This window comes from Crocodylus siamensis, chromosome 9 (assembly GCF_052110815.1).
Source record: "Crocodylus siamensis isolate JL-2025a chromosome 9, ASM5211081v1, whole genome shotgun sequence".
NCBI lineage: Eukaryota > Metazoa > Chordata > Crocodylia > Crocodylidae > Crocodylus > Crocodylus siamensis.
In genome coordinates, this window is record NC_143403.1 from 42,731,606 (window position 1) to 42,745,941 (window position 14,336).

A 14,336-nucleotide genomic window follows, 5' to 3' on the forward strand; every position below is an offset into this window, starting at 1 on the left:
GGCAGTTTGATTCTAGAGCATCCAGGAATTTGTAATGATTATTGTGTCATGGCATTTGTCATGAAAGTAGCAGCTGCCTACACTGACTTGTCAAGTGACAAGTCCTCTATTTCATTTTCAGAGACTGTACATGGTTGCCTGCAATTTTATCTCTGTTGGAGTTCATTTAATTCAGGAAATAGTGCTCTGAACACCTGTAAGTTTGTGTTTAAATACTGTGGATAATAGTTTCTAATTTTCCCTGAAATTTTTTATTTTGTAAAGTAATTCTGAAAGTAGGGCACCTGGTTTCCCTAGAGCAGGGGTGGGCAAAATGCGGCCCAGGGGCCGGATGCAGCCCACCAGGCCATTCTATCCAGCCTGTGGGGCCCCTAAAACATTTAGAAAATTAATATTTATCTGCCCCTGGCTACCTGTCATGCGGTCCTCAATGGCTTGTCAAAACTCAGTAAGCGGCCCCCCGCCCAAAATAATTGTCCACCCCTGCCCTAGAGAGAGTTGTACAGTCCTGCTCCTGTGGGCCCAAACTTTCAAGAAGACCTTGATGCTTGATCCTTTGGGAAAAAAGATGTTAGTCCAAGATAGCTTATGACTATTGACTGCTTCTAGGCTACAGTGGTAGCATATATATATAAAGAATACTTGTACTTGAATATACAAGGAACCTGGGAGAGTGATACTGTTTTAGAAGTTTCTTACAGTAAACATTTCTGTTAAAGAGCTTACATGAACAAGCAAGGCCTAATATTTGTTTGCTTCTGGAAGAGAGAATCCATATTTAGAAGCCTGATCCCATCACTGAATTGTAGAGACTCACGGAGGAATTTTGTGTGTGTTTGTATTTAGTTCAGGTTGATGACTGAGATTGCTTTGCTTTTACAATAGCTCAACAAACCCTGTAAGGCTCTCTGTTGTGCTACTTATAGGCATGATATTTTTCAAAGGATGGCTCTGATATTTTCACTTAAAATATTCCACTTGAAACATGCATTAAATGAATGCAACTGTGTTGATTATTTAATGTTAAATTTTGAATGGAGAAGTATTTAATCAGTTTCATCTTTCACTAAGAACTACCCCTGGTATTTCCTTGTGCAAAAGGGGAAGAAAAAAGGCAGAATGGGTCCCAGGTAGTAGTGGAGCTGGATGGTCAATTTGAGGCAGGAGCCCAGTAAGTGATACTGATCATTTGTGGCTGATTCCTGTCGATTCAGTCTAAAACTATATGGGCTGTACCCACAAAAACATTTTTCTAGACCAGGCTCTCAGTTGTAAACCCTGGAATTTGACTGCAGTAAATTAGGATGTGTGCCTAATATAAGGTTCCCTTGCAGAAGGATATGGACCTTATGGGGTGATCATCTGAAAAACTATTCCTTAGACCAGTCTTGAGAAATTCACACACTGAATTGCTGACCAGCAGCATCTCCATATGACACTGAGAACCTAAATATGGCCAGTTCTATGGCCAGAGTAGTTCAATATTTCATGCTGTTGGATTTAACTGACTGACTTTGTGTAATGTAATGAACTGCATGGTGAGAGAACACTTTCCATCTGCTAACCATGTTCTTTTTCTTCTCGTCTTAGAGCCTCCCCTTTCAGAAAATACAGCACAGCATCACAGCACAAGACCACCAGCCTACACCTGACAGCTGCATACTCAGTATGGTAGTGGGGCAACTTAAGGTAAATTTTTCTTTCCATTAAGAGGAATATGTGGTAATGTCTTACTTTTTCCAGGATATTCAATCCTCTCTCTTTGAAGGAATTGGCCTATATTGAAGGCACTTGTTAAGGCCTATGTTTGGACATGCTTCTGGGATAGAAGGCTGGAAGAAAACCATTTGACTTCCAGATAAACAGCCTTGTTAAAATCAGCATCTTGACAGTGGTCCTTTTGGGTCGTATAAAGGCAGAGGTTACATGGTATAGCATTTAAATATTATGGTTTTCCTTCACATTGGTGCCATTATTGTCATAAAGATCTTAATTGATACAGTTGCTGCTCAAAGGTAACATAGTTTATAATGCTTTTGCAAGATGTAGGTTCAGTTAACTCGATCCTTTGATTTCAGTAGAATTCCTCCATCTGCCTTCAGCCCCAGTCAGTCCATGGGAGTGTAGGGGCAAGTCCTTTTGTACTAAATAAAGGCTGCCCAACTCCCAAGTGGCCAGGGGATGCGTGCCCCACAGGCTGCACCAGTGGGGGCTTGCTCCTCCCCCCACCCCACCACTGTGGTCTCCCTCCCCCATCTTCAGGGGTGGAAGCCAGAAAGGGAGCCAGGAGACTATGGATGCTGATGCAGCCAAAGCAGTGGCGGTGTGGCAAGTAGGCAGGAGTCTGGGGGCTGCAGCTTAATCCCTAGTGGCCTACTTGCTGGATAGTTCTGCACTAACTGGTAAATCCTTTAGTAGAGGTTTGCTATTCTGTTTCTCTGTAAATTGCTAAATTAAGGTTTATCAGCCACAGTATGAGAGAGAGTAGCATTGACTGAGATGTAGCTTAAGTCCTGTCTCCAAGGAGGTTGCAGCTGAGTTACTGAAGTCCTAGTGTTTTTCTGGCCAAAATAGATTTACAAAATGGTAACTCCTACCTTGGAGGTCTTTAAGAGGAGGCTTGATATTCACCTAACTGGAGTCATATGAGCTCAAACCTACCACGGGTCATATGAGCTGAGTATTCATTCCTGCCCAGGGCAAGGGGTCGGACTTGATGATCTACTTTAGGTCCCTTCCAACCCTACATCTATGAAACTATGTAACATTAAGCTTGGACCACTAAAGAGACTGCTCCACTTGACACTGCATCAGATTATTTTTGCCCAGAAGAATTCAGTTTGCAGTGAACATTGTTTATGCTGTCACCTGCCCTGCTTTTGAACAACGCTAGCCTTGTCTGGTCCCATACCTTCAAAGTCCTGAAGGCTGTTGGAGGAGACTTGATGGGTTACTAATTTAAAATAAGCCTTAGGATGAGAAATGCATCTAAATTCAGGACTTGCCATTTAATGGGAAATTTTAAAATAGCAGTAAAATTTAGTTGAATGTGCAGAGGCCAAGACCTTTTTGGTTCAGTTTAACTCTAGCTGCAGTGGGGGAACTTAGTCTGGTGGCAGCCAAGTGCCTAGATGAAACCCATGGTGTTGGAGTCCCAGCTGGCATCTTTTCCTCTGTTGGAAGCTGAGCACCTGGGATGCTGGGTCTCTTCCTGCAAGGTTGTGGACCAGTTGAAGCTGGCATCACACGTACTGAATCTGACATGGGTGGATGGAGGGGGATTCGTGGACCTGATTTGGTCTATGGCTCAGGCTCTGCACCGTTCAACTGGCCCATGCACTGATCCCACACTACATATCTGACCCATGGGGCCAGATGAATTTGACACTCCTAGCCTAGGTCTCATCTCCCACAATTAAGTTAGTTGCTTTAACTTGTCTAGACTCAAGACAAGCTCGGAAAATGCCATCTCTTAACTTTCACTTGCTTTATGACTATGGAAAAATAATAGATCAGTTCTGTTGCAAATAACTCAGACCACAGCAGGTCAGAATGTTTTTGACACTGGGTCAAAATCTTGGGGTTTAGCTTGTGAGTCAGGTGTTTGCACATCCAACTGTCCTGTTGCACTCCGGTTGAGAATCAGTGGATTAAGTAGTCTGGTATGTAACTGCCCTCTTCAGCATGGGGCAGGGACTTGGGTGTGAATGACCATGTAGGAGCTACTGAAGTCAGTTTTATTTGGCTCTCCAGGTCTCAGTGGCTGTACTGTTCTTCCAGCATTCCAGCTGGACCCCTTGTCTGGTTCCAAGTAACAGTGCTGGGAGCAAGCACTATGATACAGTTAACTTAGTGAGAAAATCTGAAGGAAAAGAGGTGGCTGCAGAGATGCAGGAGAAACACAGTTCAGATACCTGGCTGTATCAAATAACTGCTCTGTGGAAAAAATGTTAGATTTCTTTGAACATGTGGGGTGGAGGAAACACTCAACTGGTCATTCTTAGAATCTTGGAGCACGTGGGGCCATTGTCAAGGTGACAGAAAAGCTGTTTGAGTCTAAAGTATTATTTCAGACTGTCAAATTCAGCACATGATGCTGCTTTGGTTAACCCTGCACACAGCACTGGATGCGTCTTCCTGGGCAAGATAGAAATCTGTTTTAACTGGATTACATCCTATAGCAAAGTATGCATTCCATGGAAAATCCTATAGTCATGGTGTGTATATATATCATGGACCCCCCTGCCTACGATTTCCTTAAGGAAGCAGGTAGTACAGATTTTGTTTTTGGCTTCTGTGGTAGGAGCATGAAGGTGATATTGTGTATAGTCTATGACTTTATCATATGTAGTGTTTTTGTTGCTTTGTGTACTTCATATATCTCTGAATGTCTTAGCTTGCCAAGTTATACCCAAGTACTAAAGAGACCACAGGGTGGTGTGTGGAGCTGTTTAACAATGTACACTTGAGTACATGGAGCATTTGATGACTAACCACATAATGTAGTGTTGAATCTGATTTCTCCCCTGCTCCCCACCCCCATTACTGTGTAGCAAGTTAAACACTTAAAGTAGGTGTTGGATTTCTACCAAAAAGCCTGTCTGTCTTCGTGTTGGGTACTGAAGTAGGATGCTAACAGGATCCTATTATGGAGTTTAGTACTGTGTTAAAATAGCAGTATCCAGAGTAGCACAAATTAGCAAAGCTAATTTTTAACTCCTGAATAATGTTAAGCTTTTGGGCAGCACTAATTTATAGGTCACGGGCATGATACAGAGGAAGGAAAATATTCTTTGGAGGTAGAAAATGAGGCATAAACTGACTTTCATACAGCAGGTCAAATAGCAGACTTAGAAACAACTTGCTGGTTTTCACTCTGTTCACAAAATTACAATGGCAAATACTTAAAAAGTACCACTTGGGATAAGTGCATACATTTCCAAAGCTGAGCTTTTAAAAGTTGTGATGTTTTATGTAGACAGTTACACTTTAGGGACCTTTTGTATCAGGGGTGGGCAAAATGTCGTTTCTGTCCGGTGACCAGACTCTGTTTCCCAGCAGCCTGCGCTTGCTTTGCAGTGGCTGGTTTCCATAGAGACCCCAGTAGTGGCAGTGCTGAGCATTCCTTCCTCCCTCCCAGATCTAGGGTGTACGGGCAGCGGATTGCAGCCCTGCTTTGCTCCGGACCACACTGTCACCGCTGCAAGATCCCAGCTTCAGTCCTGGAGCAGCTCCCCACCCAGTTGCGCACCCTGCCAGTGCTGCTGAGGCCAGTCTCCATGGAAACCCCGTCCCTGAACTGTCATGGCACTGCTGCTGTCTCCATGGAAACTAGCCACCTGATGCAGGGATGGGTGCTAGGAAATGGAGTCTGCTGCAGGGCCAGTCTGGCTTGCAGGCTGGACTTTGCCTGCCCCTGTTTTATGTGGTCCCAGGGTGCATAAAAATCAACAATTAAAAAAAAATTGGATTTTTTTATTTAAATCAGATTTTTTTAATATCATTGTGGGATAGGGATTATAACTTCTAATATTATATTATTTGAGACAATATGTTCATGTAGCCTTTTTAGAAGTTTTATAAATGGGTCCCAACAGGCCATGGACTATATTAAGGGCCTAATCTTATGGGGGTTCCCAGAGGCTCCTCTATAGATTAGTAAAGATTAAAGAAAAACATTCTACCCGGTGGGATTCAGTGCTCAATCTAGAAGTTCCCATTAAACATCTCTGATGCTTAGTTTCAGTTTCTCAAATTGTGGATTTATGTCTCCAGAGATCATAGGCAGACAAGGTTCTTTGGGTAGATGTGATATCTTTTATTAGACCAACTAAATGGTTGGAAAAATTGTTCTTTGTGAGCTTTTGGGCACAAATGCCCTTCTTCAGGCTTAGAGAGTTTGCTGCCTCAAGAGATAACATCCTTGTTAACAACAGTATATAGAAATGAGAGAGAACAGACCTGATTACCCACCTGTCAGCCCTATTGTCTCCCTGCAAATTTGTGTACACACAGTCAAGCCTTTATCTAAAAGTGCAAAGCTTCAAGAATTTAAATGAATAAATGATATCAAATAACAAGAATGCACTTTTTGCAGAAGACTGATTCAATCAAGGGTTCCTGACCAGTTATATAAATTGTGATTTTTAAATTGTGATTTACATAGATTTAATTTAAATCAAATCCACCTTGTGTGGTCCTTTAAAATATCTTCTTGGAGAGAGAAAGTATGTGAAAAGCTGATCTTTGCAACATCCTAACAAAAAAAAGTGGCCACACTTCATGTGGTTTTTTTAATGCGGTTTCCAGATATGTCCAACTGATTTGGGAATACAAATCACAAGTAAAGTCTGTTAGACCTCCTGAAAAATCCCACTCTTCATCCACAGAAAACCTCTCTCCATCTTTTATGATAAATTATATTGACAAAATGCTGAAAGTTAATTATCTACTTTCTCTCCATCTCTTCTGGGTTGTTTCCCCTTAGCCTTACAGTTCTCTGTTGAAAAGTGTTGTATGATTGTCTGGATTCTTACTGACCTGAGCAGATAGTTTCTTAAACCAGCCTTTCAACTTACTTTGGAGCTAACAATAAACTCTCTTCATATAAAATGGTTTATAGTCAGAGTGAGGAAACCAGATTATGTGCAGAATGGTAGTGCATCATGACTACATTTGGAATTAGTGCATGACAGGGGTGTCAAAGATATGGCCCACAGGCCAGGTCTGACCCTTAGAGTCCAATCATCTAACCTCCATTGCTGCCCCTGGATCTGAGTTGACCAACATACTGCTGGACTGGCCTCGTGAGCAGTGTCTGGGATGTGGATCACATGCAGCCCCCACCCCAGCCAGTCCAGAATCCACGCTGCATGTTACCCCATCCCACCCCCCACTTGGTCCAGCTCCTGGACTGGCTGGTTACCTTCATGAGGCCTGCAGGGCCAGATGCATTTGACATTCCTGATTTATGGGAAAGGTGATAAACTCAGTATATCTGTCTACCTTTATTTTGTTTCTACCATTTCTTGCTGCTTTTCCATGTTACAAGTGCCTGTGCTGCTGTTGAGCATTTGTTTGTTCAGCCAGGAAGAGGAGACAGTTTTTGAGGCCCATTACTTTGACCTACATTCAGAGACCTCCCTCAGCCAAATCCAGCAATAATAATGGCATCTTGTGTTTTTAGAGCATTTTTTTAGTAATGTTTTTCTTCTCCTATCCTGCTCAGGCAGATGATGACCAAGTTCTAGGCTTCCATCAAACTTTTTTGTTGAAAAATTTTCAAGGTGCCTGGGTATGCACCAACGAAATCTTCAGGCTAGCTCTCCACAACGTTTAACTTCTGTCCTCCCTCCGTTCCTGGTGGTCTTCACTGTCCGTGCTGAGTAAGGAGTGCTCTCTGCTCACTCTTAGACATTGATTGAACTTGTAGCATGCAAGTTGCATGTCTGGGGCTTGTGCATTCTTGAAACGATATGGCAGCTCTGTGATTCTCCAAATGCCTGTGGATGGAGTGTGGGTTTGGAAGTGATTGCTGCAGGACACATTTTGAATAGCTAATTCTGTGTGCAATGTCCCATGATTTTAACAGTTCTGGTTTCAAAAGGGAAAATGCAAGTTGCTTAGGAAACTTGAAAGTTTGTGTGATGCATGGTGAGTACTTTATTTAAAACTCGCACCAAACGAGATGATTGAAATCTGAAAGAACCTGGGACTTTAACTTTTTGTCTTGAGCCTTTATCTACCCGATTGTCTCTTCCTTTGAAGTAGGAAGGTAATTATGAATCTGCTACCTGACCATAGGCAGAAGGTGATTAGTGAAGAGGGAATTGAATTAATTGTCTCTAGTTAGATAAGAGGAGAAAAGTTATGCTTTGTCTTCACTTGCTGTAGAAGGTCCTGGAAGCTAAACATGAATCACAGTCTTTAAATATAATGCGCTCTGATATTCCTACCCTTCTGTATGCATCCATCTAGACATAATTCTTGATTCATGGATCATCTGGCATAAAGGAGGGGTTTGAACTAGGTAGTAGGGAAACTGGGAAGAAAAGAAGAACTTATAGGGAGAACATGGGCTTTGTCTTAACCCAGTTGGGACCTGACTGTTGGTACAGAAATGGACTATATTTTTGGGGGAGGAGATGATTTTAAACTGACTTGGGCTGGGAACATCCCCAAGAGCCAGAGGGGCACCTTAAGCTGAAACAAAAAATCTGTCTGTTGTTTAGGTATACAGGTTTCCCTTGCTTTATGTGGGTTTGGTATGTGTGAATTTGCTCTTATGTGATGACCCTTTTTATACCAAAAATTCGTTATATGCGAGGTAAATTCACTCTTCTGTGATCTGTGTGGTGGAAACCCGCAGTCAGCTGCTTTGTGCAGGACATTGTGGGAGTGATGTGCACCCAAATATAGTCTCCTGTGTGGATCTGTGCTCCTTGCTTGTTGTCCGTGACACATGTTTCTGTAGTTGCCATCCCCATTATGGTAACATTCACCACCACCCTGTTTGTGTGCGCTGCCTGCTGTTGGCGAGTACCAGAATTGTCTTGTAGAAGTGGTAGAAATGGGTCTGGGATCAACACAGTTGAGGTCTTGGAATGTATCCCTATTTGTTACATTGTAAAGTGGGTTCCTTTTATGCAAATATGAGTTATGCGCCATTTTCCAGGAATGCACCTACAGCATAAAGTGAGGGAAACCTGTATTTTTATCCTGCATAAAATTGGACAAATATCGTTGCTGAAATAGAAAACATGTTAATTGGAGGTACATTCTAGAAAAGGAAAAGGATGTCAGGGCTAAGCTATACCTACAGGCATGACCAAAGCCCAAAACTGTGAATGTATATGGACAAATGTAAGAAGCATAAAAATTGTAATGATTAAATCGAAATGTGTACAAAGGAACAGGAGCTTGACATGGGTGGTTGACGTATGGCTAGAACAGTGTGATACTTGGTTACCAGCTGTTTAGGAAGGACGGGTTAGATTGCAGAGGTGGTGGGAGTAATGCTGTATTGGAGGAGATGTCATAGACCAATTGGGGTCTTTTTGGCAGATGTGCCACAAGTTAAGCCCGGACTACGGGGCCAGAGACCCAGGTCCACAGACCCTCCCACAATTGCCTGCTGCAGGCTCGTGCAGGTAGGGTGGGGCTGGCTCCCTGTTGCTGCATGTACTCCTCAGGGAGCAGGGGAGACCTGTGTTCCCCAGATCTGTGCATGTTCGGACTGCCCTCTGGGTTCGGGTTCGCACCCTGCTGCCTTCTCCCGGGATCTGTGCAGCCCAGCAGGTTTGACCTGGCACTACAGGGCACAGTGGGGCCGTGCAGGAAAGCTGCCTGCTGCTGTGTGCTCCATACTGTGATGCGTCTCCTGTGCAAGTGGCAGCAGTAAGGGGTACAACCCTTATGCCACCAGCCCTGCTGGTGCTGTGCACATAGGGGATTCACAGGGGCAGCCATCTTTCCCCGCTGTGCCGTGCAGCGCCGGGTTGCACCTACTGGGCTGTGGAGATTCTGGGGGAGGGCAGCAGGGTGAGAGTCCAAGCCCACGGTGGGCAGCCTGCCCCCAGCTCTTGCACAGATGGGGGCATGGATCTCCCCTGCTCCTCAGGAGCGTGCGCAGTGGTGGGGAGCCAACCCTGTTCCCTAGATAAGCCACCTGAAGCCCCGTCCTGCTCCCCTCCATGGCCTTGTGGCCGCACATTGTAACCCCAGACGCCAGGTCTTAATGTGTTGCTCAGCTGGGCAGCAGTCCCAGCCTGGCCCAGCTTCCTCCCCCTGTTCCCCCCCACATCCCCCATACACACATACCCATCCACCCTCCTGTGGGAATTTCCTCTGTGTGCATGTACATGCACATGGAGCTCCCTACCTGACTGCCCTCCTCTTGCTCCCCACAACTTCCTGCAAGCTGGAATTCTGACAGCCTGCAGAGAGAGCGAATCCACAGGTTTCTCTGGCAAAATGGGAAATCCTTGGTTTCCTTTGGCAAAGGGGAAAATTCATCGTTTTCTCCGTTTTTCTGTGGGAAACAGAAAACCTGAACCCCTGATGATCATGTTTAGGTGCTTTTGGTCTTTGGGTGAGAGAGTATAATGTGGTGACAATAGATTAAAAAATTAGTGGGTGGCTTCTACCAACTAAATGGGCAGTCTATATAAAGAAGTGTAAGGGAACATTTTCTCTACATCTTTAAATTTTTCAAAACTGTTAGCTCTGAAGCATAACAGAAGATGTTTTTCATAGTCCAAAATAACAAGTGGCCATCAAGTAAAATTGACTAGGTAAGTAAGAGTAATTAGGTTCAATATTTAAGAGGTAGGAAGAAATATTCACAAATTAGCATGACGGTATTCTCCTTTGGGAAGGCAGGGGGACTAAATTTTTTTTTTAAGTTTAAAATTTTTAAAAAACATAATTGTACCTTGATGGCAAAAATGAAGTTAAAATTCATAGATTTAGCATGATGATCTATAAGGTCCCTTCCAGCCCCTAACATAAGGTGACTTATGCTATTATTGAGAGGCCCAAAAAACCTAAACAAGAGCAGGAAGGCAAGAGAGAGAGAGACTATGTAGCTGTTAATAGCTATGGTCAGATCTATCAAGAAATGGTAGTCCAATCCAAATTAAATTAATAGAAGTAGAAGCGAATGGTTTATTATCTTCTAGTCACTTATGCCCCTTATTCAAGTGGTTTGCTTCATTCATAGATTTTGTTAATGACCTATGGAAAATGTCAGGTAATATCAGTGGGCAAAAAACTTTTAAGATATTTAAAAATTACTTCTTTCTAAACTAATAGAAATAATCTGATGTCACAAAATGTAAGGTACTGGCCAAAGTTTAGTAGGATTAATGAAGAGATTATATAATGATGACCAACAAGAAAATTTATATTTTATAGCTTAGAAAAGCTTGGATTGATTAAACTGCCATGTTTCAGGGCATTGGCCTCTTCTATGTGGCAAGAGGGATGGAAAAATCTCTGTATCCTGGAATGCTGTTTTTGTATTGACATTTCTAGCATTGTCCTCTGAAACAAACTGGTTACATTGTCAGGATAATGAATGAGGTGTAACATTTACTGTCTAAGCATCCAAGGTCTGGAATAGCCTGCCACCGGAGGTGGTTCAAGCACCTACTTTGAACACCTTCAAGAGAAACCTGGATGTTTTTCTTGCTGGGATTCTATGACCCCAGTTGACTTCCTGCCCCTGGGCCAGGGGGCTGGACTCGATGATCTTTGAGGTCACTTCCAGCCCCGATGTCTATGAAATCTATGAAACATCTATACCAGTACAGCTGTTGCATGTTCACATTATGCTGATACCATGGAATCTCTATTCAAAACCTGAAAAGCTACTGCTTGGTTGTTTCCAATAAGGTTTCCTTCAGATTGACTTGCTTATTGATTGGAGAGAATAAAATAGAATGTTTGATTTAATCTTGGGTCTCAGGCCAATAGAATTGCTGTCACCAGGCCCTACTGTTGGTTGAGAAGAAAGTATGTTCTCCACATGAAGAGTAGAGCAGTAGTGTTTCCTTCTTTTTTTTTTTCATGGAATCAGAAAAATAGAGCTGGAAGGAATCTCTGGAGGTTATCCCATCCACCCTCCCTGTCTGAGGCAGGATCATCCCTATTCAAACCATTTTATACGAGTCCTTGTTTAACCTATTACTAGTACTACACAGTCCACTCTGCCACACCAGCACAAGACATAGGCTGCTTGCAAACATTAAAAAAAACAAAATGGTGCTTTAAACTTGACACGTTCCCACATCGAACCCCATGCATGTCCAGAAGAGGTAGCACCGCCTTAGTTGGACTTGGCTCACCTGATGTTTGTATAGATTGAGCACTTTAGTAGGGCTTTTTTGGCACTTTTATCTAACAGCTGATTGAATCAGCTTTAGCTATAAGCACCAAAAAGTCCCACTAAAGTGCCAATCTATACATGCACTGTGGAGCCAGGTTGAAGTAATGCCCTGCTGTTTCCAGTAAGCGCTGTTTGGTTGTTTTTTGTAATGTCTGCAAGCAGCCATAGTGCCCAAACCTGCCACAGATAAAGCAGGGGATCACTGGCGGCCAGTGTCCTGCTGCTGTCAGGGTTGTTTAATATGCTTGAGAGATCCAAGGAAGGGGGCCAGGTCCCACCACTGCAGTAGAAGGCTAAAAACCCCTATAATCCATAATAATATGACCATTGTGTAGAATTCCTTCCTGACTCCAGATGTGACAATTGATCTGACCCTGAGCAGGGGGCAGTACCTTCTAGCCAGGAACCCTCTCGGTTTTAGTCCCAGCAGAAGCATTGGCACACCCTAGTCTAAATCCCCAGCTTTGGTTGCAGCCAACAGCCAATGCTTCTGAGGAAAGCAAACCCTCCCACCCCCTTCCTGGACATGTGTAGCAAACATGCCATGTGGCAACCAGCAAAGCCCAGAAACATTTTGTAGTTTTTTAAGTGTATTGAAAAGCTTAGAAAGTCTAAAGCAAGCTGCCTTGTGAAGAACACTTGCATGTTTTGGATCTGTTGATCTCTAACCAACAAATGTATAGCTCTTAACTGCATGTTTTTTCTTGCTTGGTTTGTCACTTGTCTCCAGATGAGGTGCCATTCTGCAATCCTTACACTCAGTGGTGCTCAACCTCTGGCCTGTGGGCCAGATCTAGCCTGCAGGGCTGTATCATCTGGCCCAAAGGTCTCCCCACAGGTCGGGAAATCTGGTGGTGGGAGGTTGTAGCATTGTTGTTTGCTGTTTCTCTGCTGCCAAATTTCTGGACCCTTTGGGAGCCCTGTGAGCTGAATGGCATTGTCCTGTACAGGAGCGGTCCTGCTGAACACAGATGTACTTAATTTACAGGGTTTAACCAGGGACCTTGAGATAATGGTGGGAAAACTACTGTGTAGGCTGAGTCTTCCCAAACTATCCAGTTTTATTGATTTGTATAATTTAGCATTTTATACCTGAAATGAGGAATTTTCAGACATTTAGTGTGGTGTATATCCTGCAGAGGTTTCCTTGGATGCTTTTTGTTACCATGCTAAACTGTCATTTGGCAACTTCAATAATTACTGAAATGGAAAAGTAAAATTAAGGTGGTATTTTGTATATTTTATGAGACTTCTACCTGGAAATCAGGCGTTGGTACCACATGACCAGCTAGGTTCCACATAATTCACATTTCAGAAACTGGTACCCCAGCCGTCATCTAGTTAACATGAATAAGCTCTGCTAGTGCTCCTGATTCCTAGAGAAGCTTCATTTCAGATCAGCCTGCCTGACAGCAACTAAAAAGATTTTTAGCTGATTTCAGCTATTTTGATTCTCATGAAACTCCTTCATTCTTAACCATCTGATTGTTTGTTCCTGGACTTCTTCCTTGGGAACAAGAATGAATAGAACTTCAAAAGGCTTGTTTCTGCAAAGACAGGAACAACATCATCTGTAGTGTTAAGAATGCTGCTATAATAATACCAAATCTTCTGTAAGCCTCTGACTGTAGGAAGCCCTGTCAAGCACCAGTGACTGTTTAATTTCACTACACAAATCCTGCATCACTGGATTATAAATCTGTGCTGAAAATCTAAGATCTTAACCTCCGGTTTGGTTAAAACTGAATATCTGTTGAGGTGGAAGGTGTATCTTATCAAAGCATGATGTCACCATTGTCATCAACTACTCAGTCTTATTTCCATGTTCTTTTTTAATGTATTTGGCACAGTTACAAGTTGATTAAAATCTTTTTTTCCCCCCTCTCTCCACAGGCTGATGAAGATCCAATCATGGGATTCCACCAGATGTTTCTATTAAAGAACATCAATGATGCCTGGGTTTGCACCAATGACATGTTCAGGCTAGCGTTGCACAACTTTGGCTGAGCTGGCATCCCCAGGCACCAGTGCTTTCTTTCTCCTCTCCTCTTCCTGATATTATTCACACTCACGGAACATTCCAAATATCATACACAAACCTGCAACACCGCAGCGAATGAGTGAGCAAGACTTGTGATCTGCCCTTCTGCTGAGTTTACATTGTCACTAGATGAGTTCCTTGTGCATGATGTTTGGAAGTTAGACTTAGCTGCATTTGACAAGAGAAATTTGTGTTGTACCAGCATGCCTCGGAAAGAATCCATAATGCAAAAGGTTGCTTGTTTATGTACTGACAAGTTGCTTTAGTAACCCAAAGAAATGAAAGGAAATAACAGCAGCCTATACAGCCCAGATATTCATTTGTTCAGATGTTTCAATGCTACATTACACAATAAAACCATGAGATTTTCTTAACAGTTTAAATTGTTTTAATGAGCGCATAACTGTA

General features: G+C 43.0%; 1 protein-coding gene across 5 annotated transcripts in view; it reads left to right on the forward strand.

The window, feature by feature from the left end:
* NUTF2 (nuclear transport factor 2) overlaps window positions 1-14,305 on the forward strand; it is a 66,763-nt gene extending 52,458 nt beyond the window's left edge. For all 5 annotated transcript variants that reach the window (XM_090062390.1, XM_090062393.1, XM_090062392.1 and 2 more), the window contains 2 exons: window positions 1,591-1,689; window positions 13,781-14,305. In XM_090062390.1, coding sequence (XP_089918516.1) covers window positions 1,591-1,689; window positions 13,781-13,894 — 213 coding nt within the window. In that variant the 3' untranslated portion in view covers window positions 13,895-14,305. The remainder of the gene's footprint in view (window positions 1-1,590; window positions 1,690-13,780) is intronic.
* The last annotated feature ends 31 nt before the right edge of the window (window positions 14,306-14,336 follow it).